This window comes from Ciconia boyciana, chromosome 1 (assembly GCF_034638445.1).
Source record: "Ciconia boyciana chromosome 1, ASM3463844v1, whole genome shotgun sequence".
Taxonomy (NCBI): Eukaryota; Metazoa; Chordata; class Aves; order Ciconiiformes; family Ciconiidae; genus Ciconia; species Ciconia boyciana.
Genome location: NC_132934.1, coordinates 219,972,247 through 219,995,245, shown reverse-complemented (window position 1 = coordinate 219,995,245; position 22,999 = coordinate 219,972,247). Strand labels below are relative to the sequence as shown.

Sequence of the window (22,999 nt, the reverse complement as noted above, 5' to 3'; positions counted from 1 at the left end):
TGCATGAGAAAAAAAAGCCAAGGAGGAACAGATCCAGGATTCTGCCATGCACCAAGCATAAATACAAAAGGGCTAATGCTTATCACAAAAAAAATGACATGCAGGAGTAAGTGCTACTGTCTCAGAAGGAAGACTAATAACTCCCAACACAAAAAATAAATGCTAGCTGATGAGGAGAAACAGTGCACCTTGTTGCAAAAACCTGAGAACAATAACTGAAGCTAAAAGCTCAGGTTTGCTCACAAGACCCCTTGGAAAGCCCTCAGCAAAGGGGCAGAGTCTTCCTCCTGGAACAGTGCAGGTTTTGGGGCTGTTTTGGTCTTTTCTTCAATCACATCGCTGACGTTTTGGTGATGAACCCACTTGCCTAAGGAGCTCATCTTCCTAAATTTAATGCATGAACACTTAGGCTCTAGGAGACCCTGCTTTAGTGATTTCCAGTCTAATGACATGCTGCATGAATAATGATCTCTGCATGTTCATTCTGAACCAGATGCGTGCTGTTGTAATTTCTCGTGCTTCTATAGCTCTCGTATTGGAAGCGACGATGAACAGATCTTCCCCCACTCATCTCTGAGCTTTTGCCACCTCTGTCATATCCCCCCTCCGTTGCCTCTTTCCAGCCAAAGCCAGAGTCTGCTCACTCATTTTCCATGACAAGTGTTTTGCTCCCTGAGGCATCGGGACTGCAGCAGTATTTCAGAAGCACAACGCTGTCCTTGCTTTGTTTTCTGGTCCTTGCCTAGGAATTTTGAATATCTAGCTTGTCTTTGGAACTGCTGATCACTGAACTGTGTTGTTGTAACACTATCATAGCTGTGACAGCTTGTTCCTGAGAGATAATTGTTAGCCACTAGCCTGTCATTTTCTATCTGAAGTGTTCAATTTTTTCCCCAAGTGCATCACTGTATGTTTATCTCAACAGCTTTTTTTTTAATCTGTTGTTTTATTGTTCAGTGACTCAGTCTTATCAGGCTCTTCTGCAGATTTTCACAGCTGGTCTTCCTGTTCCTGGAGTAATTTAATATCATCGGAAACTTGGTTGCCTTGCTGTTTTCCCCTCCCTTTCCCAGACAAAATTCATTGAAAAGTGGAAATCCCAGTACAGATTCCTGTAGGGGTTCACTGTAAAGGATAGCCATGCACCTTTATTTTATGATTCAATTGTTCAGTGGTGTGTGGAACTTTACTCTGATTTCATGGCTGCTTATTTGATGACCTTTGGAGGGAACCTTGCCTAGAGCCCTTGGGAATCCAGGTAGACTCTGTCACCTGGGTCTGCCCCAGCCAGAATCCTTTCCAGCCCTTGGAGAACTTGCAATATGTTAGGGAGTCTTGTCTGCATGTTAGAAGAGCCATACTGACCCTTTTCCCATATGGCGTACTTATCCATGTGCCTATGGATTCAGCCCTTTATTACATTTTCCGTGACCTTTTCCCACACAGATACCACGTTCATGGCTGTGCAGATCCCTCGACCTCTCCAGAAAGCCTTTTAAGGTGTCCCATGTGAACGTGTAGACCTTGTCCTTGCAGGGGTACTTGTACATGTGACAGTGCAGAAAATGGGGAAACTCTCTCCCTGTCACTGTAGTCCTGCCCATATCCTCGTATCCTCATACTTAATGGGATGGGTGGGTGTCTGGGTGCATTTGCATGTGCTCCATCCAGCTGATTTGCCTTGTGCAACCTGTCTCCAGGGTCTAGGATTGAATTTCTTTGGATGCTTCTTCCCGGGGGTCAGATTTGGGTGAGCAGCTGCTGGGTAACTGCTTTGGGGTGTGCTCAGTGCCTCTGGGCACCCCAGGGTCTGCATTAGCCGGGAGGTCAGTGCGCTTGCCTATGCATCGTTGCTTAGTGCCACTGGAGATCGCAGATCTCATCGGAGACGCCTGATGGTGTCCCACGTGGCTTCCCACTGCCACTGCTGCAAAGGGCCGTGTGTGTTGTTATGATCAGAATCTCATTTACAGGCAAAAAGCAAACACGCTTTATGTATAAAGCCAAGAATTAATTGTTAGCGTAATCGAAAACAGGCCAAAACAAGAATCATTGTTAGTCCAGATCCAGTTATTACAGAAAAAAAGAAAGAAATTAATATTTCTGTACAGAAAAAGAAGTAGTAGTAGTAGTAGTATTAATAATAGTAATAATAGATTAAGATTGGTATACACACACTTCCCAGTTTCTACCTCTTCCCTGGGGTCATGCTCACCTTTTCACTGCTCCTCTGGGTCCTAAGGTTGGTGACTTCAGCTTGGTGGTAGTGGTGGATGCTACATCAAGTCATCAAAATCTGGAGTCCTTCACAGGGAGTATGATATTGATGTTCATGGTTTCTTCTTCCTCACTTTAGGGTCCACTTTGTGTCTTTTTTATGTTTGATAACATGCTTTTACACCTTGCTTTCTCTTCATTGGTCTGCAAGTCCATGATACATGCAGATTTCCTAAATACGGTGCATTTTATGCATGTTATGTAGTTGTTCCTTGCGCTCTTGGTCACCCCAAAACCATTTTTGTCCGGCTCCAAGCTTGCATTTCTTTAACTGACCATTCCTGAGTTGTTTATAGCCATGAGGTCTCCAGTACCAGCCTGCGCCCCATCTCTTATCACCTCATGCCTGCACTCCTCTGTGTCGCAGCCTGTGTCCCCACTTCTCAAGGCCTCTGCTACCATGCCAGACGCGTATTTCTCAGCACTATGCCATTATGTTGAAGTCATAAATATCTAATTCAGCACAGAATAGCTACTTTTTGCTACTATCCGCATAAAACTCAAACTATGGTTGCACCATACAATGGTAAGCAAAAAAGCCCTAGCCAGAGTCAGAATAAAAATTGCCATTACTGCTAAATCTGGTAAAAACAAAGCTCCAGGCAGGCCAGAACAAGTTCAAAGAGAGCAAACCTGGCACGCCTCAGTGCTGAGACCCTGCAAACTCAGTACGAAGCCTGTGGCCAGCAGTGGCCATGCCATGGTACTGGGCTATGGGGTCAGTGCACAGGACCTGTGTCACAGCTGCCCGGCCAGGCGGATGCTTAGGACATCTTGAATGGCATTCAGCACCAAGGGGGGCAACCAAGCTGAGCCCTGGATCGCCACCGACTGCTGGGGTCTGGGATGCCCCGTGCAGATGGGGACCCTTGTAGAGAGACACCCACCACCAGCACAAGGAGACGCCTCCACAGAGGCACCCCTGTTTAACCATCTCACGCTGGAGCTGCACCCGGAGTCCTTCAGGAGGGAATCAGCGTTTGGCTACAAGAAGAGCAGAGATAACCCCAGGGTCCCTGAGGGAACATCTAATGTTTTCTTCCTTTCCCTGAAAAAATTGGTTAAAAAGCACTTTAAAAGTGAGTGTAAGCAGGGGATTTCTTGATGCACATAGAAGAAAAGGGAAAAAAGGTGATATATTTTACAGTGGACAGATATTGTTGCTTCAGACTTTTCATTTCAAATACTTGATTGTTCCATCCATCAAAATTTTTGTTGTCTAAAAAATGTAGGATTTTGAAGGGGGTTGTTAAAACTGACATGGGAGATTACATAACACAGCTCTTGAATCACTTTGGTCTTGTAACAGGCAATAAGAAGTTTTCTGGGCCCCTGCACAGCAGGGCAGCTTGGTGAACCGTTCAGGTCGGTGGATGTTGCTATCATTGCTCGTGGACAATAAGCAATATAGGTCTGTGTAGGTGGAGAGCTCAGATGAGTAAAGGAGTTATCTTTGCTGTTCAAAAGGATGCTGGGCACTCAGGTACCTCGGAGTGAGGAGGTGATGGTGGAGAGGTGGCAGATAAGGGTAGAGAGACTGCAAAGGCTAATTTGTTCTGCTGCTGCTCTGCAACAAAAAATCCAATTATTTATTTTACTGGGTAACACACTCACATGATCTGTTTGCTGGAGGGTTAGGAAGAGAAACTGCCTCTTTTTGATAAAGTACTTTAATATCCCTGAATGAAGAGGCTATACATATAGAAGTAAGTTACATGTGAGCCAGGAAAGAAGAAAAACCTGAGAATAGAAAGCAAGGAAGGAGTAAAAAAAAACCCAAGGGAAATGATAGTGAGAGATATGTGAATGAAGACAGAGCCACAAAGTGATCTTTCTTAAAAATTAAAGTTCCTGCCTGACAATGAAATGTCTCAAAAGCCTCAGGGACTTCCCACAGAGGTTACAGACACGTTGTCTCAGACCCGTGGTAAGGGCAGAATCTCTCTGGGAGCCACAAAACAAGATGGAAATTTGCCTCTGAACACACAGGCTGGGAAAATAAACCCACGTGCACATGGGAGTGCAGGGGAAATTCATGGGGAAGGCAGCTCAGAAGAAAAGCTGAAGAAAACTGCTAAGTTCATCCAACTGCTAAACTCTATATTTTGACTCTTCTGCAGTAGATTTGTGTTAGCATGATGATGTTATCTGGATGTGCACTGAGGAATGGCAGGGGGTTTGTTCCTGTGTCTTGGCCCAGTGCTTGCTCAGTGTATCATACAAACCAACCCTGGTGCAAGCTTCCTCGCTGTGGGGGAATATGTTGTAACACTGAAGTGAGATTAAATTGGACAAGTGAGATTTTAGTCCCCCAAGATCATCCCTGAACACCAGCAATGAAGTATATAACTCCTCATTTTGTCTCTGTGTGCATCTCTGTTCTTACACTGCTCTCAGCTCTGCTGCATTTCCTCCGCTCAGAGGCGGCTTTCAACCCCAAAACCTCGTGCACCATCGGTATTGGAGCTCTGGCAGGTCAGCACTTCCCCAGTGGGCACACGTGGATGGCAGACCAAGGCCATCGCTCCTCGCTTTGTGTCCTCTCCGAGAGGGTCATCCGTGATGTCCCATTGCAATAGTTCTGCTTCTTCCTTGCAGAGCAGCTATCGAATTGCAAATCTCTCCAGGGAATCTGGGATCTGAATAGGGAGGGTACACGACTTTGGCCAATTTCTGCAGTCCGTTCCCCGCATAGCATCCCAGCTTCCATTATTGTTTTACTAGTGACAAGAGAGGTCACGTCCCTGGCTGCTCACTAGAGTATATGTTTATGGACCCATTACTCATTAATTTGTATAATCACCTTTTAAACTCCCCGATGCTGTCCTCCTTCATAACTGATTGTGAAAACAAGTTCCAGAAACTGCTCTGTAAAAGAATTATTTTTCTCTGTGTCAAACTCTTTTCAACTACTTGAAACTAGTTTCAAGTAGTTTTAGTATTGGTGAGTGACTGCCGTGCATTCAGCCCAATATTTCATAGTCTCATACATCTTCTACCAAGGCCAGACTGGCAGCAGTCTTTCACTGCCATGTCTGCAGAAAAAGGGGCCTTCTGCCAGACAAACTGCCAAGGTGATATTAGTGCAAAGCTACTTTATACACGATCACACAATTTTGCAATTATTAGACTATGTGAGCATGGAGATAGATGGAAACTTCTTGGACACCCTTCCACAGCAGCAGCAACACATGTTTATCTCATCTCCGCCAACATCAGTGCTGTTGTGTGGGTCAGCATCCAGGGTGAGGGGGGCATTCCTGCTGCTGATGGTCCCTTGGGTCCTGGCTGACGGAGTCATTGCTGCCTTGAACAGCTAGTAGAAACGTGGATGATTTTGATCAAGAAAGGGAAGCATATGGTCAGAAAGAAGCTGGAGCTAGTGTCCAACCACAGGAGAAATACACCTGCAGTCGGCCAAAGTATTTGAAGGGTTTTCCTGGTATCCACTCTGCTCTGACAGGGTGCGATAGCTAGCATGCTATTTTCACTTGCTGTCGTGGTCTGTTTCTATTTGGAAGTAAATAATTGAGGGAATGGGGAAGAAACCAACCAAGTGAAGTCAGAAGTGCCTGCCCTTGCCACGCCACGTGCCCAGGATCACTGGTAAGCGAGCCAGAGTGTGGGACATCCCAGTTACCTGTGTCCCTTTTGAGATGAAGGAACCAGAAGCGCACGAGGTCTGAGTGAACATCAGGTTCGTGCAGCAGAATAAGGGTTGTTCCCTCTTGGTGATTGCTGTCCTAACCACTATTAGCATTCAGTTTGGGTTTTTTGTTTTAAATCCTTCTGAGCCTTAACCGTGGAGCTGCTGATCAGGGAGCGAAACAAAAGGTTCAACTTGCAAACCCTGGCCCTGCTTTGCAGCCTCCTGTTGTGCTCTGCAGTATTTCATGGGCACCGAGAGACAGAGCTCAGACTTTAACTCGGGTAAGAGACCCAGGGCTGGAGCCTTGTGTTAGTACGTTGGTAACAGGCACTGGATAATGCAAAATCACCACTAAAAACGTGCTCCTGGTTTTAATTGAGCTACCAAACCTTTCTGCCTTCAGCAGCTAAAACTTCTCATATCTCCCCTGCTACCTCAAAGCGTGCTCTGTTTTCAGAAACCTGCTTCCCAACCACAATGGCAAATCCTCTCTTAAGTCAGTTTTACCTGCTCAGCATAAAATCAGAACCTGGTGTCTAGTATGAATTATTCAGATTTATATTGCTATGTCTTGTTGTGCTTTACTGCTCTTTAAAAGATACTCAGATTAGAAGTCCTGTGCACCTGCCAGGTGCTTAGGAAATTCTCCATGGATAAAATGAACATGCAGCATTTCTGTGGTGTCTCAGTGTGGATGCACTATATATTTATAAAAGCTATAGAGCTCTCCTGTCAGCTGTTTCCCCAAGAGTCTGTTGTAAAGCATGGGCAATTGGCATAAAGGCTTGGAGGATATTCGCTGGCTCTGTTTAGGCAAGTGAGGGGTGTGTGATATAGTGTCACCTTGAGATGTGGTTCCTCAGCTGAGTTGGGCTCCTTGAAACCAAGGCATCAGAGTGTGTGTTGTGAGGGAAGAGGGAGGGGAGGAGAGCGGAGCCACAGCTGGTGTGAAACCGCGTTTCCTCCGGCAGTGGGACTGGAAGCAGCCAGGGCACAGTCTAGACAACCTGGCAGCACTGCCAAATTCATCATGTAAAGAGAGGCTCCTACTTATTTCTGGAGTAAAAAACCCTATCAATGACACAAGAACTCTCAACTCCATAAAGCAGAAGCCCTGAAATGCCATGGATGCACGTGAAATTGGCACAAATGTCTTTGCTTCGCCCAGTACGTTTGATTAGTCATTATTTATCTGGGGAACAACTGCAAACTTTCCTCCCTTTTCCTTAGATTAATGATGTTTGTAGTAACAGTAACATTGTATGTTGATATTTATCACAGTAACAGGTAAATGAAGTTATTGGGCTCATAGGTATGCGGTATTTATTCCTTTCATAGCAAAGTGCAATGTTTAAGTCTTTAATGGTATGTTTCCATATCATCAAACTCTCATTTAAATAAGAGCTTGTACTGCAGCACTCTGAGAGAGCCAGAGTGCATAACATAAATCTGTTTGCTTCGATTTGGCAGATTTATGTTATTGGATCATTTCTAGTTCGTGTTTTTTTCTTTGGTTCACTGATTACCGGATTACCTTGCCTTTTTGTGCTTTAGCTCATCATGTCATGTTGCAGTAGAACCAATTTATCTCGTTCCTCTCATACTGTTCACCCCAATGGGCATCCGGGGGTGGAGGTTTCCCACCTCTGGCTCTCCATCCCTTTCACTTGCATTTACATTGCATCACTTGTGGGGAACTGCAAAGACTTGTGGGTCTTTGTCATCGGGACTGATCTGAGCCCCCACGAGCTTGTGTACTGTTACTTGTCCATGCTGGCCATCACCAATTTGGGTTTGTCTCTGTCTACAGTGCCAACTGTGATGAGTGTTTTCTGGGTCGACTACAGGGCACTCAGTTTTGATGCCTGTTTTGCTCAGCTTTACTTTGTTCATTCCTTCCCCTTCATGGAGTCCCCAGTGCTTCTGGCCATGGCCTTTCATTGCTATGTGGCCATCTGCTACCTGCTGAGATACTCCTCCATCCTCACCAGTGCCAGGATAGGCAGGATTGGGCTGGCTGCCCTGTGCAGATGCCTCTTAGGAGGGCTGCCGTCGCCTGCTGTCTGATCAAGCAGATGTGCAGACATCACATTCAATAACTGGTGTGACTTTGCTGTAGTTGTTCTCTTTCTGACATTCGACCTCATCCTCATCTTCATGTCATGTATACTGATTGCTAGGGCCATTCTGAGCATCACATCCCAGAGGGAGCATCTCAAGCTTTGAACAACTGCCTGTCCCATATCCTGGCAGCCCTGATCCTGTACATCCCCATGGTTGGCTTGTCCATGGTTCACTGGTATGGCCAGCATGCTTGCCCTCTCATTCATGTCTTCATGCCCAACGTCTACCTGCTGGTCCTCCCCATGCAGAATCCCATCATTTACAGCATAAAAACTAAATGGATCCATAGGGGTGTGTCCTCAGGGTCCTCATGCCAAGGAGGAGCTTCTCCGGTGGGACATGAGAGATGTCCCTGGCAGAGATCACTGCTCTGGGAAACACTCACTTAACATAATGATCCGGATGTCAGTTCCTCATTTGGAAAGTGCATCTGCTCTGCATCATGTGGGGCATCTTCTCAATGAAGGTATTAACAGTTATTATTGATATCCATACATTAAAACCAACTCATCAGAAATCCCAGCCTGTGGAGTGGGTCACAGCTGCCACTTGGGTTTGTCCCCCTGCCCCTGATGAGGGGCAGCCAGGAGTTTTCTCAGGTCCACAGATTTTAGCTGACCATTAGAGCATTTTATAGCCCACAGTTTCTTGTAGTTATCCCTGTCCTCTGACTCCTTCATATGGTTTTCACCCGGAGTACCTGAATAATGCTCTGTTTCATCTAAAGTCTACACAATCAGTCACAAGCCAATTTCAGTGACAGTACAATAGTCATGGATGTTTATTTGGTCTTTGTCTTGCTGTTTTACTGCAGATGAAGTTTCATCTGTTCCAGATGATTTTGATAAGAGGAGCAACATTAAAATGGAAATTTAAATAATCTCAGCCCCCTCTGTTTTCCAGCTGATTCTGTTCATGAAATCCCTAATTTGCAATATAGCCTCTTGTTTGCCTGGTATCGTACAGTGATGCACACAGCTCCTGCAGCCTCTCATGATGACCCATGCTGTTTATTGTTCTTTTCTTCCCCTCATTTCTTTCTCTTCTCCTGTCCTTAGATTAGAAGATCCTGGTATCAGGGATTGTCTTTTCATTCTACACCTCTAATACTATATTAAAGTATCTGATCTGTGCTTCAATGTATAGCAAAGGTACAGATACTAAATGCTACTGCTACCAATTGCTTCTCTTCCTGGGCTACATGACTGAGATGCTAAATAACAACAATAATGCTAAATAACAACAACAACAAATATTACACTTTCAATTGCAAAATTTCAGATAAATAAATATCAGTGCTGGACTTGTGTGCCACTTCGATGGCATGTCTATATCTTGATTTGTATGGATCAGCCATGTGTTATCCAATGCATGAAATAACTATTCAATGTCTGTAGTTCAAAGACAGCTGTGTCACGTGGGAAAATCCAGTTCTTAATTCTTTAGCCTGCTGAGAGGGCTGGAAAGGAAACAAGTGTTAGAAATTCCTGAGAGCACTGGCAAGCAAAGAAAGTGGACACACCAAAAGGAAAGTTTTCCGCTCATAGTAAGTGACACGTCCCGAATTAACAGCATATCCTTAGGGTAAGAAAGAGGTCTTCTTGGGCTCGGGCTGGTAAGTAGGAATCTCTTTGGTGAGATCAGTGATGGGAAAAACAGGAAGCAAAAAGCTGAGGTGGTTGAGAAAGGGGGCGAAGACAACATTGAGAGTGTTGTGGAGAACATTGAGAACGGTTGCTGAGGCATCTCAGTGGAAGACTGCGGTGGTCCAGGAGGGAGAGACAGGCAAAGAATGGGGCAAGAGAAGGGTGGTTGTTTGAAGGACAACAAGGTGACGTGACATTTTGTGTTACTGCTCGTTTTACAGCAGGGACCCAAACACTTATCCCATTGATAAGAGTATTTCTGGCAAAATACTGCATGCCAAAACAACGTCTACCTATGGAATTTTGTTTACATAGATAGAAATAAGAAGGAAGGGTGTAGAGGTTTTGGCTGGGATAGAATTAATTTTCTTCATAGTAGCTTGTATGGGGCTATGTTTTGGACTTGTGATGAAAACACTGTGGATAACACAGGGATGTTTCAGCTATTGCTGAGCAGCTCTTGCACAGCCTCAAGACCTTTTTTGCTTCTCACATTGCCCCACCAGCGAGTAGGCTGGGGGTGCACAAGGAGTTGGGAGGGGACACAGCTGGGACAGCTGAGCCCAGCTGACCAAAGGGATATTCCAGAACATATGACGTGCTCAGCAATAAAAGACGAGTGAAGAAGCAGGATAGGTTTAGTTACCTATTAAATTGTCTTTATCTCAACTCATGAGTTTTTGCACTTCTACCCTTCCAATTCTCTTGCCATCCCACCTGAGGCGGGGAGCGAGCGAGCGACTGTGTGGGGCCAAGCTGCCCACTGGGGTTAAACCACGACAAAGGGCTTGTAGAAATATTGAATTACTGAGTAAAAGAGACCACTATATTTATCATCATATGTGTTTCATAACTGCAGCAGACACACTGTGTAGCTTGTGCGCAGCCAGCTGCAAAACACTGCCAATATCTCTAAAATTCAGCCAATGCAGGCAGGAAACTTTTCCTTTCAATAATGCATCCACTTTGAGCTTCAAAAGAGTGATTTCTCCAAGTTCAGGAAAACTGTGTGAGTGGAGGGGCTGGGAGGGTTCCCACGGCAGGCATTTTTCAGCAACTTCCCCTCTTTCTGTTCCTTTTCCTCCATATTAGATATGCTTTTTCTTTCTGACATGCAGGACACAACTTTTAAAGACAGCTGAGACGATGGGTCTGATGTCATCTGTTACCTCAGCTCTAATGTTTCTCCCAAAGACTCTGTGCTCCACACAAACTATTTTGTGGCACGGAGATCTTTTAGGAAGACTCTGGATGAAACACCTTCAGGGAGAGCGTTCACCACCACCTGGGGTCACTTGTTCCAGCAGTGAGTTACAGTCACGGTTAAAAACCGCACCTTGTTTTACCTTGAAAACTAAATCCTAAAGCCATTTTGGATTTGCCAACAGGCAACATTAAAATGTCATCTTACACGCAAACAGGCACCAGCCCTTAAGTATAAAAAATTAGCAGACCTGCTCTGTTTAACACACAAAGGCTCGAAGCACAAGGGAAACCTGCGTGTTGGACAATGCTCCTGAAGTGGCTTGCTCTAATTCTCCATTCTGCCTGTCCCACAGTGATGGTGGTTCAGGGCTGTGTAAAGCACTTTCTGTGTCACCCCTGCATCTTGCATCTCCTCCTGGAGAGAATTTCAGATTTAAGTCTGCCTTGATTTTCTTGTGCAATCCCTGACTCAATGATCATGCTTCGTCGCTCCTTTGCCCGGCTGGTGGGAACTCGACGGGGAGTTCACTCGTGCCTGCAGATACAGATTTGTATTTCTTCTTTCCTTGAAACAGCTGTAGCCCCACCAGGACAAGGAACCTCCTGTCTGGCTTTGATACCCTGCCGGGACTCCGAAGGTCCCCGTTTTCCCAGCCTGTGTTCTTTGGTACAGACCAGAGACAGAAACCACTGTCCTTGGGGGGCCAGGAGCGTGGAGGAGAAGGTCCGTGCATTGCTGCTGCATGGTGCCGAGCGCCCTAGCTCACAGTCGAGAAGGAGAAATACCTGGTCGCTATACTTTGTTCAGTTATTAAAACCACACTGAAATGGCAGTATGACGTTTTGAATAATACATGGATTTTTCATTATGCTTTATTGAAAAATTATTCACTCAGGTAAAACCATGAGGGACAAAGCATCACTGCCTGCTGAAAATGCTTTCACAATCACGTATGCCCTGATTACAATCCCCAGGTCTTATCCTTCATCCATACTGTCTTTTTCCACCAATACTTAGTTTTTTGAATAGTTCTAACTCATTATGTTAGACATTTTTAGCCATTTTAGAAAACATATGCACCATGGAAAGCCTGTATACTGATTAATAGTATTTTTCAGCACAGCATTTTAAAGCAAAATGAACTCCCTGCATCTCAGGGCAGAATTGAAAACAAGATTTTAAACCTCATCTCCTGCAGGTACGTTGTTTACACTTTTGCTCAGGTCTCCAATCCTGTTTCACAAGAAGGCCACACATCCCAAGCTAGGAGGAATCTGGGAAATAAAAGGCACATCCCTTCCTGCCCTAACAGTCCTTAACTGAAATGAATGTGAAACACATCTGACTCCTTCCTGAGCATCAGTCAACATGCTTTATCCTTAATGCCAACCAAAGCATCTTGCACCAGCAAGTGCAAAGCAAACTGCTGGACACAAGTCCCCAGGAAAGACTCTGGGGCCTTTGGGAAACTATGGGCAGGACGGCTGGCGGCTGTACCGGTCAGACTGCAGAAACTCTGAGGCAGAGCTAGCAGAGGTAGCGTTTGTTGTAGCTATAAAAATATCATTGTAAATACGTAGCTACCGTAAGTATGTAGCTGCAAATATGTCAGACAAATATACTTTGTGGTGAGAGGTGCCGCCTTTTATTGGATGAACTTACAGTCAGAAAATCTATAAAAATCTTTCAAACTTGCAAGCTGTTCTTCCAGTCTGAAAGGTAGCAATCTTCACAGCTAAATATAGCTTAAGGAGAACGACTCTGAGATTTATGGAACATATCTCACAGTTCTGTTTAATGCCCGTTTTTAGCATCCAGTGGAATCAGGAGTTTGCATTTTTATGATGATTTGCTGGTTGCCTTGAAATCCAGCTCTGAGATAAGGTGAGGTTTCCTATGGTTTCCCATGTTTGTTCAGGACAGCTGCCTTTGGAGCTGTGGGGCAGACGTGTGCCCACCACCGCTCCCAGGAGCTCTGGGCATCCTCCAGAGCCTGGTGCACACATGTGTGAGGCTCTGGAGGACACAGCTGCCCCCTGGTCCCCGGCCACGTCCCAGGAGCCGGCTGAGGAGCCGTCCCAGGGTGCCACACCGTGTCCTCCCCAGTGGTCCCAGCTCCAACCCAGTAAAGCTTTTTCTGTTCATCCTTGGTGGTCTGAGGGGCTGTTGACGGAGACCAGCACCGGGATCAGAGCCTTGGGGATGGATGTGCATTGCCAGTGCAGGAGGGATGCTGTGTCTTTAATAACCATGCCCAAGGCAGGAGCTGTAGGAGAAATCTTCAGTGCAGCAGCCACCTAAATCAGCAACCACCCACCCCGAGAGCCTGGCTCCGCACGGCGTCCTGGTGAGCTGTGCATGCAGTGGGACGTGACCATGCAGCCCCTTTGGTGGCTGTAACTCATATGTGACCAGGCTCCTTCTCCACCCTGAACACGCTGGATTTGCAGGCACTGGCGTGGCCGTGGTGCCACACACAGAAACACTGCAGTGGACGTCCCTGCCTGTCAACCACTGGAGCTGGAGGTTTTCTGTTTGCTTTGAACACAAGGTGATTACCTGCTGAAAGGCAATGGCAGAAACATTTCCCCCTCCCTGGACAGGTTCTGCCTCATCTTCTCTCCACACCCCAACATCCCGGCCGTAACCTGCAGCTCTGCATCTGTCCCTCTCCCATTTAGGCTACTTAAGCTAGGCTACTTTAGGCTACTTAAGCCACTCTGTCCCATCTCGGTCACTGTGGGCCACTTTGGCTGTTAATGCTGTACGACATGATGGGGTCCAGCTGCCTGCTGCACCTGGGGAGGGTGGGACAGTTGTGGGACCAGCTCGGGGGCCTCTCTGGGGTGAGGTGTACAGCCCGTGGGGTGCTGACAGCCCACCATGGGGCAGGAAGGGAGCGACAGACCAAGCCGCTCATCTCAGCGTTGTTCTTCTCAATCTGCATTTAGATTTAAGGATTACTTTGATCTTAACTTGGGAAGCCAACGTGCAGAGATCCCAGCATTTGGCCACCTGCTGCACATTGCTGGTTTCCCCAAAAGACAGGAGGAGGGAGGCTGGCAGACATCCACCCCAGGGATGGAGGGGGCATGGTGGGGGAGCGTACATGCAGCAAAGCATCCTCCTGATGTGCAGGCAGCAGCAGTTTTCTTGCTATGAGCTGGAGCTGTAGCTGCCAGTTTATATCTGTGGCTCTACAAGTGGAACCTGGCCCCTGTGGCAGTGATTCAAGGTCCAGCAGAAGGGCTGTATCTGTAAATACCATAAAGAATAGAATTTTAGCTGGTGACCTGAGTACTGCATTTCCATACATGTATATAAAAGGCTTGGAAGATCTGAAGTCTGCACTCCTTGGATTTATTAGAGTTATTGACACTGTTAACATGGGAGGTTTGTATCAGGAAGATGCGTAAGTGTACAACGATGTTTGCTCTTCTGTTTAAACAGGGCCAGTGCCTGGCTTGCCTTGCCACAGCCCCCCTTCAGCTGGAGCGTCCTTGTGAACCACTGGCAGTCTGCTGTAAAGTGGATTCATCCATTTCTGTCTTTTGCAATCAATGAGATTGAAAAGAAATTAAGCACAGAAGTGGAAACAGGCAAAGACCATTCTAGACTGAATAAACACACACGAGGGTTTCACTGCTTGTGCAATGTTAAAGGTGATCTGCAGTTTAAAGCGATAAAGTGAGACTCCCAGCTGAGCAAATCAGTACAGGGATCTCCAGGCTCCATGACAAATCCTCCCTCAGGAGTCCATACACCTCTCATCTAAAACACATTTACGGGACTTTTAGTGCTACGCAAAGGTCATGGCAACCAGAAGGCTTTGATTCTGCTGCACTGGCCACAGCAGACGCTCCATTATTCATGTAAGAAAACATCTGTCTAGGCGTCCATCTATCCAGATGTTTGCTTAAAAATCACTTTATTGATGGGTCTTATCTTTCAGATTCTTCACTTTGCTCTTAGTCATCAACAGAAAACTAACTAATATCTTGCTCTTAAAACTTTTTCCAATTACTCTAAGAGTTTGGAGCACACTCTGTCATTTGCGCCTGGTGGGACCTGAAGTGACATACACAGCCTGTCATCCTTTATTCGGATTTAGACCCTGATATTCTTCAGTGAAGCTAGCATGAATTTGGAGAAACTCTGTTAAAGGCAACAGTCCCATTTCTATTTCACAGTAATATACTGAGGCTGATGACTGATCTCATTGCAGCCTCAAGTATTACTAAAACAAACAATTTTACATCATTGCTGCTGTTCAGATACCATGGGGAGGGAGGGAGGAAAGAGCAGAAGCCTGGAAAAAGGCAGAGAAAAAAAAAAGTCTTGAAAATTGGAAAAAAAGGAGGTCTGAACACTCCAGTAGCAGCCAGTAGGAAAGTATAGGAAGGGGGCTGGCATAGGCACAGTCTGTACGAGCAAACTGCGGGGACCGTCCCGGCGCAGCTTTGGCCAGAAGGGCTGGTCGTGGTCACCGTCTTCGGAGCTGTGCACGGTGTAACAGCCTGGAGGAGTCTGGGCTGCGCCGCTCGCCCCTGGGTCAGCGTGCAGTCCTTGTGATGCTCCCCAAAAAACCTCCCAGCTGCCAGCAATTCGCCAGTTAGGGATTCCCTGAGATGTTCATACTCTTGCATTTAGACTCCAGGGTAAAAATTAGCCACAATCCCTAGAAAATGTATACATAAATGAATATCAAGTTATGTTTTTTGGCAAAGAACAAGACAAGCAGAAACTTTTATGAATTTGTCAAATACAAATCATATCAATCAGATCATTTCTCTTGTGTGGAAGGGTAGCAAAGTTTGTACACAGGGGAAAAGAATATATCTTTTAATTTTTGAGAGGAATTAGCATGCATATTACATAATATTTTCATAAACGAGGCAGAGAATATTGCTGGGCTTGAAGCATTATAGGGAAGTTTCAAATCCCATTTCTTGTGCTGCTGCAAAGAAAGATGAAGTGAGAATCTGAATGAGCATCCTGGACCTTGTATTAGCCTGGGTAGCAGAGTAAATAAATTACTTATTAAACCCGCAGCTTCTCCAGAAGCACAAAAAAAAGAAACATTAGTGCCCAGGGTAGTTTTGAAAAATTGAAGGAATGGTCTGAAAAAAACCCACAAATAGAATAAAATTCACATTCAGGATGGGAAAACGTGGGTAGATAGCAGAAAAGACTGAAGAGGCTATAGTGGTGTTTATAAACTGAAGAGCAGTCACCGGTGATGTGATACTGAGAGGAGGGACATCGCGCTGGGGTGCATCCAGAGCAACATCGCCTCTGAGACATGTGCGATTGCTCTGTGAGAGATGGGATCTGATCACCGACCGATTTGGCCTCCTGAGCCTTTCCATCTTTACTTTCTCATGGATTATAGGATAAACTCAGTGCGGAGCATTTAGATTTCAACTCTGCTTCAGGTGTAAACTGTATGATTTGGTGAAAAATACAGCAGCTGTCTGTATTAATTTTGTGAGTGCTGCTGGAAATGCTAGGTGTTTTATGAATGGTTATGTATGTGTCTGTCTCTCTGGGAAGGACGGATATCACACGTCTGACAAAAAGGCTTTCAAAACTGGTTGACAAGCAAGCCTGGCAGGAGATTTTGGTTTTTTGTTCCATGGGAAATTCCAGAAAAGAAAAAAAAATAACTTTATGTAACAGAGGGACTCCCAACTGAAGTGGGGGAGGTACTTCCATGAGAGGGTTGCTAGCTGTGACTTACGCTGATCACAGCTCCTGGAGAGGAGGCTGTAAGTGGGCATCGAAGCTATTTGGGATGGCTGAGATAGTAGGATTGTAAATAGAAGTGGTTGTGAGTCGATAATCTTACTGAAATCCGAATGGTTCAAGGACTATGAAATGTGGGGTTGCTTAGAAAGTAGATCCCGCAGAGTTCAAATACACAGCTGAGCCATAACAGTCAGTTGTTATTATTAACAATAATTAGCACAAATAAAAACAGTGCTTGAGGACGTAGTGTGCTGTTGCCACAGATGGCCTTGGGTCTGAATAGCTTTGTCCCACAGATTTTGTTTTAAATTTCATTTTAATTGGTGCTTTTGTTCTAGATGAGGACTGTCTGGCTAGAAAGGAGATCTGTGGAAAAGGGCCTGGGGTGCTGGTGGGTACAAGTTACCCCGACATCACCAGGAGACCTTGCAGCGAAGGTGGACAGTGCTGGGTCTTTGGGGGTGCTGGGGCACGCAGGCTGTGGAGGGCAGTGGTTCCCCCCCAGTTCAGCACTGGTGAGAGCATGTCTGGGCACTGGGTCCAGTCTGGGTCTTCCAGTAGAGCAGACAGTGACAGGCTGGAGATGCTGGAGCCCAGGCTGTGTGGGTTTTACTACCAAGCCATCTACTTTGACTCATACCTCAACTGGATGTATTTCATCCACACCTTCTCCACCATCAAATCTGCTGTGCTCATGGCCATAGCTTTTAACCTCGTTGTCATGATCTGCAGCCCCCAAGGCATACATCCCTCCTGACAAACTCCTGGTCACCAAGACTGGCATGGGGTTGACCATCCAGGCAGTACTTCTGGTGTTCCCGGCCTCCTTTCTCCTGAAGCTGCTGCAATATCACTGGGTAAACGGTCTCTCTCACTCTTTCTTGTCTACACGAGGACATCATCAGTGTGGCCCAGTCACATTTATGTGACATTTGTGAGACAGCAGCATTTATGGCTTAAGTGTTTGCTCTTTCCTCAATGGCTTCAGACTCACTGTTACTTGTTCTGTTGTACATCACGATCCTTAAGACTATCTTGAGTATTGCATCCAAGGAGGAGCGGTCCAGGGCCTTGATCACTTGCACATCCCGTATCTGTGCTGTCCTAATCTTCGACATCCCAGTGATCGGTCTATCATTCACAAGTTTGGGAAAAAATGCTTCTCCTATTGTTCACATCCTCTTGCTGTTCACATCTGCTTGCTGGTCCCACCATGATGAACCAGATTGTGTACAGTGTGAAAACCAAACAGATCTGTACCCGGACCACCAGAAAGCTTCTCGCAGCTTCTCGCAGCCAGATGTGACTCCACAGTCATGGTGTGAGCTGCATCAGGGCTGAGGAGTCTGACGGGTGGGTGGGTAAAGCCTTGCAGGTTGCAGTGGAGTCACGCACCTCAGAAAGGCAATGAGAATTAGCTTAAAAGTTTAAGGGCAAAGTCATCACCTGGTGCCAACTTGAATAACTGCTAAGACTTGGGCAATAAAATTCCAGTTGAAAGGTGTGCTATTTTTATGGTCAGATGCGGCTTCTTGCGTTGCACACACAAGATGTTATTAATTAGAAGAAACACATATAACTCTGAGTGATGTAACTGCATAAATATTTTAACCAAACATAATTTCCTCTATTGATTTTCCTCTTACAATAATGTCTAATGGAGAATGATGTTCTGTCTGCTTTCTTTGGTAAAAAAAAAAAAAAAGGAAGGAATAAACACTTCAATAAAGTTTAAAATGTTGCAGCAGAGTACTGGATATATCCACCAATATTATGGTAGGAATATCGGCAATTTGTGTCAGTTAATTAGGGAACACAGCCATCACAAGGATCAGAAAGGGGTTATCAGTAAGAACAGTTATTCTCAGTGGGTACAAAGGAGAGTTAAAGATTAACCAGAAAAAGCAAATGCAGGCTGTTACAAGACAGGCGGTTTTAACAGCCAGGTCTGCGGGTCTGCAGAGGAGCTCACAAGGGAGGTCCTCAAGGTGGAATTCCTGCTGGATGAATCATCTCAGGCAGACCAGATAAGCTGTGAGACACACCAGAAGGATGGGTTTGCTGTAGGTCTACCCAGGGTTTCATGTACGAAAGTAAAGGTGTATGTCTGCACCACGAGCCCGGTGTTCCCAGGGCATGCCAAACCCTGCTGCTTGTGCACAAGATGGGCTGTCAGCCCACGAACAGAGAGAACTGGGGATCTTCTTTCCTCAGTAATGCGTGCATTGTTAATCCATTACTATATTGTGTATTTCTATTTCCATGTAAACAAACAAAGAGGGTTTGGAGCAGGAAGGAGTTAATATTCTATTCTATTCTATTCTACTCTGTTCTATTCTACTCTGTTCTATTCTATTCTACTCTATTCTATTCTATTCTATTCTATTCTATTCTATTCTATTCTATTAATTTTGCTGCCTGGCACTCAAATGTCCCATTCCACCAGCATTTATACCCATTAGCTATGGTGTCACCACACCACGTTTTGCCTCCAGACACCTTTCTAAGCAAAGGCTCCACGTCTGCCATCTCCTGGCCTGTGCCATGGGAAGGCTGAACCATATTTCACACTGTTTTTTCCTCAAGACCCTGAAAGAATGAGCTGATGCACAGCTTTGTGGGACAGAGATAGAAGTAAGGACAAGACATACATGGTCAAGACCCATCCTTGAAGAGCGTTAGTGGTGTACTAATGGCATGCCTTCAAGGGATGGAGGAATTCCTCAGGCTCTGGTTGCTCAGGGGCACTTTCATTTTGGCCATGTTGGACACTGAAGGCAGAGGTGGATTAACACACAGAGGTCTCTGGCTGATCCTCACGGATCTATGAATTTCAGGGAGTTGTTGTATCACCCCGAGTTCCCCGCTGTAATCTAGCCCTGCTCATCACACAGCCCTGCCTTATGTGACCAAACCTGCTTGTCCGTGAGACTTCTTATTACCATGCTGATGGTGACTGGGGAGTTTCTTGTGTCTGCTTCTGTTGGGGATGGTGAAATGAAGGATTTTCTGGTCCACAAGTGGGAGAGACTTCCAGACTGAAGTGAGGTCTTCCCCATCCAGCAGAGCTTCAAAATCTGGGAAATCTGGGAAATCTGGGATGCCCAGGGACGCTTGGTAGTCCCAAGTGTGGGCTTCCCACCTTCCCCTCCCAACGCACTCTGCTCCAGCTGCTTCTCCTGGCCCCGTGACCCGCTGCTCCACCTTCTCCTTTCCACCTACCCAGCCCCAGGCTGCAACACCTCCAGAAAATTGCCAGAGCTGCCCTCTTTTCTCAGAAGTCCTCTGTCACCTGCAGACGTGATGTAATTCTCTGTAATTCTCTGCTTCAGCTCTCACCCCACAAATGGGGAGAATTTGTACGGGGGTTTTTGCCTTCTTTTGCCCTTTTTGCCTGTTGGACAACATCTCTGCTCGGCATTATTGCAAATGAATCAGAAGCCAACAGGGACTGATGGGACCTGCTGGGCAGGAAAGCAAGAGTTCTTTCTGACACGAGCGTGCACTCAGTTGGGCGTGGGCAATCCTTGTCCCCAGGCAGCGCTGGGCCCTGGGGCTTGGGACAGGTAAGGAGCACGTCCCAGCTGCAAATCCCTTGGCTCTGGCTGCTGCCTGCAGTGACGGAACGGTGGGCTGTCCGTGTGGGTCATCCTGCAAGTGGAAGTGTGCACATTGCGTGGCGGCATTTCGTGTTACAGCAGCAAAAGCCCCAAGATCTTTTAAAACTCTTAAATGCCAATCATCTGGAGCTGCAGACCTCTGAAAGTTCCTGTGCTTATTGTTTTAATGCCTTCTTTTGAGACTCCCGGAGGGAAAATATTTAATCATTTGCATGCGGTAAATCTTTAGCATCTGGCTTTTTCCTCAAGGCAAACATTTCCTGAGCACTTCTACCCTGACCGACAGTTTCACTGTCCATATAGTGACCGAGTAATTTCTTAATTCTCTTTTTTCAGTTATTGCTTAGAAAACCTCTCTCTTAAAGTCCTTCTTTCTCCTGGTTATGGATTTTTCTGTGTGAAAAAATACCCTGTATGAATTTTCCACGCTTCCTACATTAGTATTCATGCTAATCCCTATCAACTTCCCCTTTCTTCCAGTTTTCTTATTTTTTACAGCTGATTCACCTTCCTGTGTAAATCAAAGAAAGCAACGTGTCTGTGTCTGTGTCTGTCTGTCAGCTCCCACATGATCTCTTAATTTTCTGGTTATTTTCTACCAAGTCTGACAGAGGTGGAACAATCATGGGGATACCAAGAGCCTCCAGGTTTAATGCGAACAGTCAGGTCTCTGGAGAAGGGAGGTCCTGCCAGTGACAGGCAGGACAGAAGGGTCTGGAGGGGCAGCTCAACCCACTGCTCAGCATCGGGAGCTACATGGGATGCAGAGCTGGGGAGGACAGACATCGATGCTCCCATCATGCAGGGAGTGGCGCGCTCCCCTGCGTGGTCTTGAATGTGGCTCTTGGAAAGATGCAGAACCTTGAGCCACAAACCATTTTATAATAATTTACCCCATTTATTAAAACTTCTGGGTTTGGTTTTGTTTTTTGTTTTTGTTTTTTTTTCCTGAAAAATATCTCATTTGGGGCAGACCTCCAACTATTACAAATTAGCAAAAATTCAGTGGTGCAAAGGGAGCGGTGCTGACTCCTTGCAGTAGGAAAGGCCAGTAAAAATGAAAGGAATGATGATGTTTATCTAGCTTGCACTGAAGAGGTCAGAGAAACTTGAACAGTAATTCCTGCATTTAGTCCAACACAGTATCTTTTTCTCAGCTTATACCTAGGAAAATGTTTGAAATTTTCTGGAAACTTTGAGATACAAGATACAGAAACATGCACTCAACGGGGAGCTGGACGTGGCAGAGTCCAGGCAGAAAACATGCATCTCATCACATGTAGGTTGAATCAAACCCATCAATAAAGCTCTGATGGTAATGGGGTAACACCAGATTTTATCAGCCCGAATTCTGGTCTATGGTTCCCCACTAATTTCTCCTTTTTCGTTAGTGTTGCAATTTAGTCTGAGGAAATATCTAGCAGGAAATCTGATCAGTGATGTTGGGCTGAGTCTAAAAAAGGTAGGAAACCGGGTTATTTCACATGCATACACTCTGCTTCTTTGGTCCAGACCATTTCTCTGTGCTTTCCTTTCAAAGGATTAGCATCCCTCTCACTGCACTTGCCCAGTCCTGAAGAGTACTTGGGACACCTTTTCTCGAACAAGTTTGTTTTTCATAGTGTAGATGATGGGGTTTAGCATGGGCGGCAGAAGCACACAGAGGTTGGCCAACAGGATGTGAACGTGGTGGGGGACATTGCGGCCAAACCGATGAGTGAAAAATGAGAAAAATGCTGGTGTGTAGAACATTAATATAACGCAGGCATGAGAGCTGCAGGTGCCAACTGCCTTGAGCTGGGCATCCTTGGACGAGAGCCTGAAGACAGCCCGGAGAATGAGGACGTATGATACTGCGATGAGCACAATGTCCACGCCTGGGACGGTGGCAAAGCCATACCAGATGTTAATGGAGACGTCGGCACAGGCCAGCCGGGCAATGCCCATGTGCTCGCAGTAGGTGTGTGGCATGATGCTGTGTCTGCAGTATGGCAGCCCCTGAAGGAGGAATATTGTTGGGAACATCACGCAAAAGCTCCTGGCTATTGCAGCCAGCCCTATCTTGGCTATCACCGAGTGCGTGAACACTGTGGCATATCGCAGGGGGTTGCAGATGGCCACATACCGGTCGAACGCCATGGCTAGCAGAATGGTTGACTCTGCAATGAAGCTCACATGTGTGAAGAACATCTGGGTAAGGCAGGCGTGGAAAGGCATCTCCTTGGAAAGGGACCAGAATATGCTCAGGGCTTTGGGCACTGTGGAGGAGGATAACACGAGATCTGCCACCGCTAACATGGCCAGGAAGAGGTACATGGGCTCGTGGAGGCTTCGCTCCATCACAATGACAAATAAGAGGATGAAGTTGCCAAGGAGCGCCGCGATGTACATCAGGCAGAATGGGATGGAGAGCCAGGTGTGCAGGTCCTCCAGGCCTGCCATGCCCAGCAGAAGGAAGGAGGCAGGCTGCAAGCTGCTTTGATTGAGAGCCGCCATGGTGGGATGATATCTGAATTAGTTTGGGCTCCCTTCCCTGTATGTGAAAATAGGGGAAGAGGTGGGGAGCACAGTTCATAACACAGAAAAAACCACCTGATTTTCCCTAGAGCACTTTATTTGTCTGGATCCCAAAGTGTTTTAAAAAAAATCATTCCCCCACACATCGGAGAAGCATGCTTGAGATACTGACTCCAAATCAAGTAATAAATTAAATTAAAAAGTGTATTTC

The 22,999-nt window shown here is 46.0% G+C and overlaps 1 protein-coding gene and 1 pseudogene across 1 annotated transcript; one reads left to right on the top strand and one right to left on the bottom strand.

Annotated features, from left to right (window-relative positions):
* The first annotated feature begins 7,486 nt into the window (after positions 1–7,486).
* Positions 7,487–8,926, top strand: LOC140651335 (olfactory receptor 51Q1-like; annotated as a pseudogene).
* Positions 8,927–13,637: 4,711 nt separating this feature from the next.
* Positions 13,638–22,767, bottom strand: LOC140651272 (olfactory receptor 52B2-like). Its single transcript, XM_072860588.1, has 4 exons — positions 21,865–22,767; positions 19,594–19,728; positions 17,292–17,377; positions 13,638–13,701 (listed from the first exon to the last, which is right to left on the bottom strand). The coding sequence occupies exons 1-4, from the start codon at positions 22,765–22,767 to the stop codon at positions 13,638–13,640; spliced, it is 1,188 nt and encodes a 395-aa protein (XP_072716689.1).
* Between the last annotated feature and the right edge of the window lie 232 nt (positions 22,768–22,999).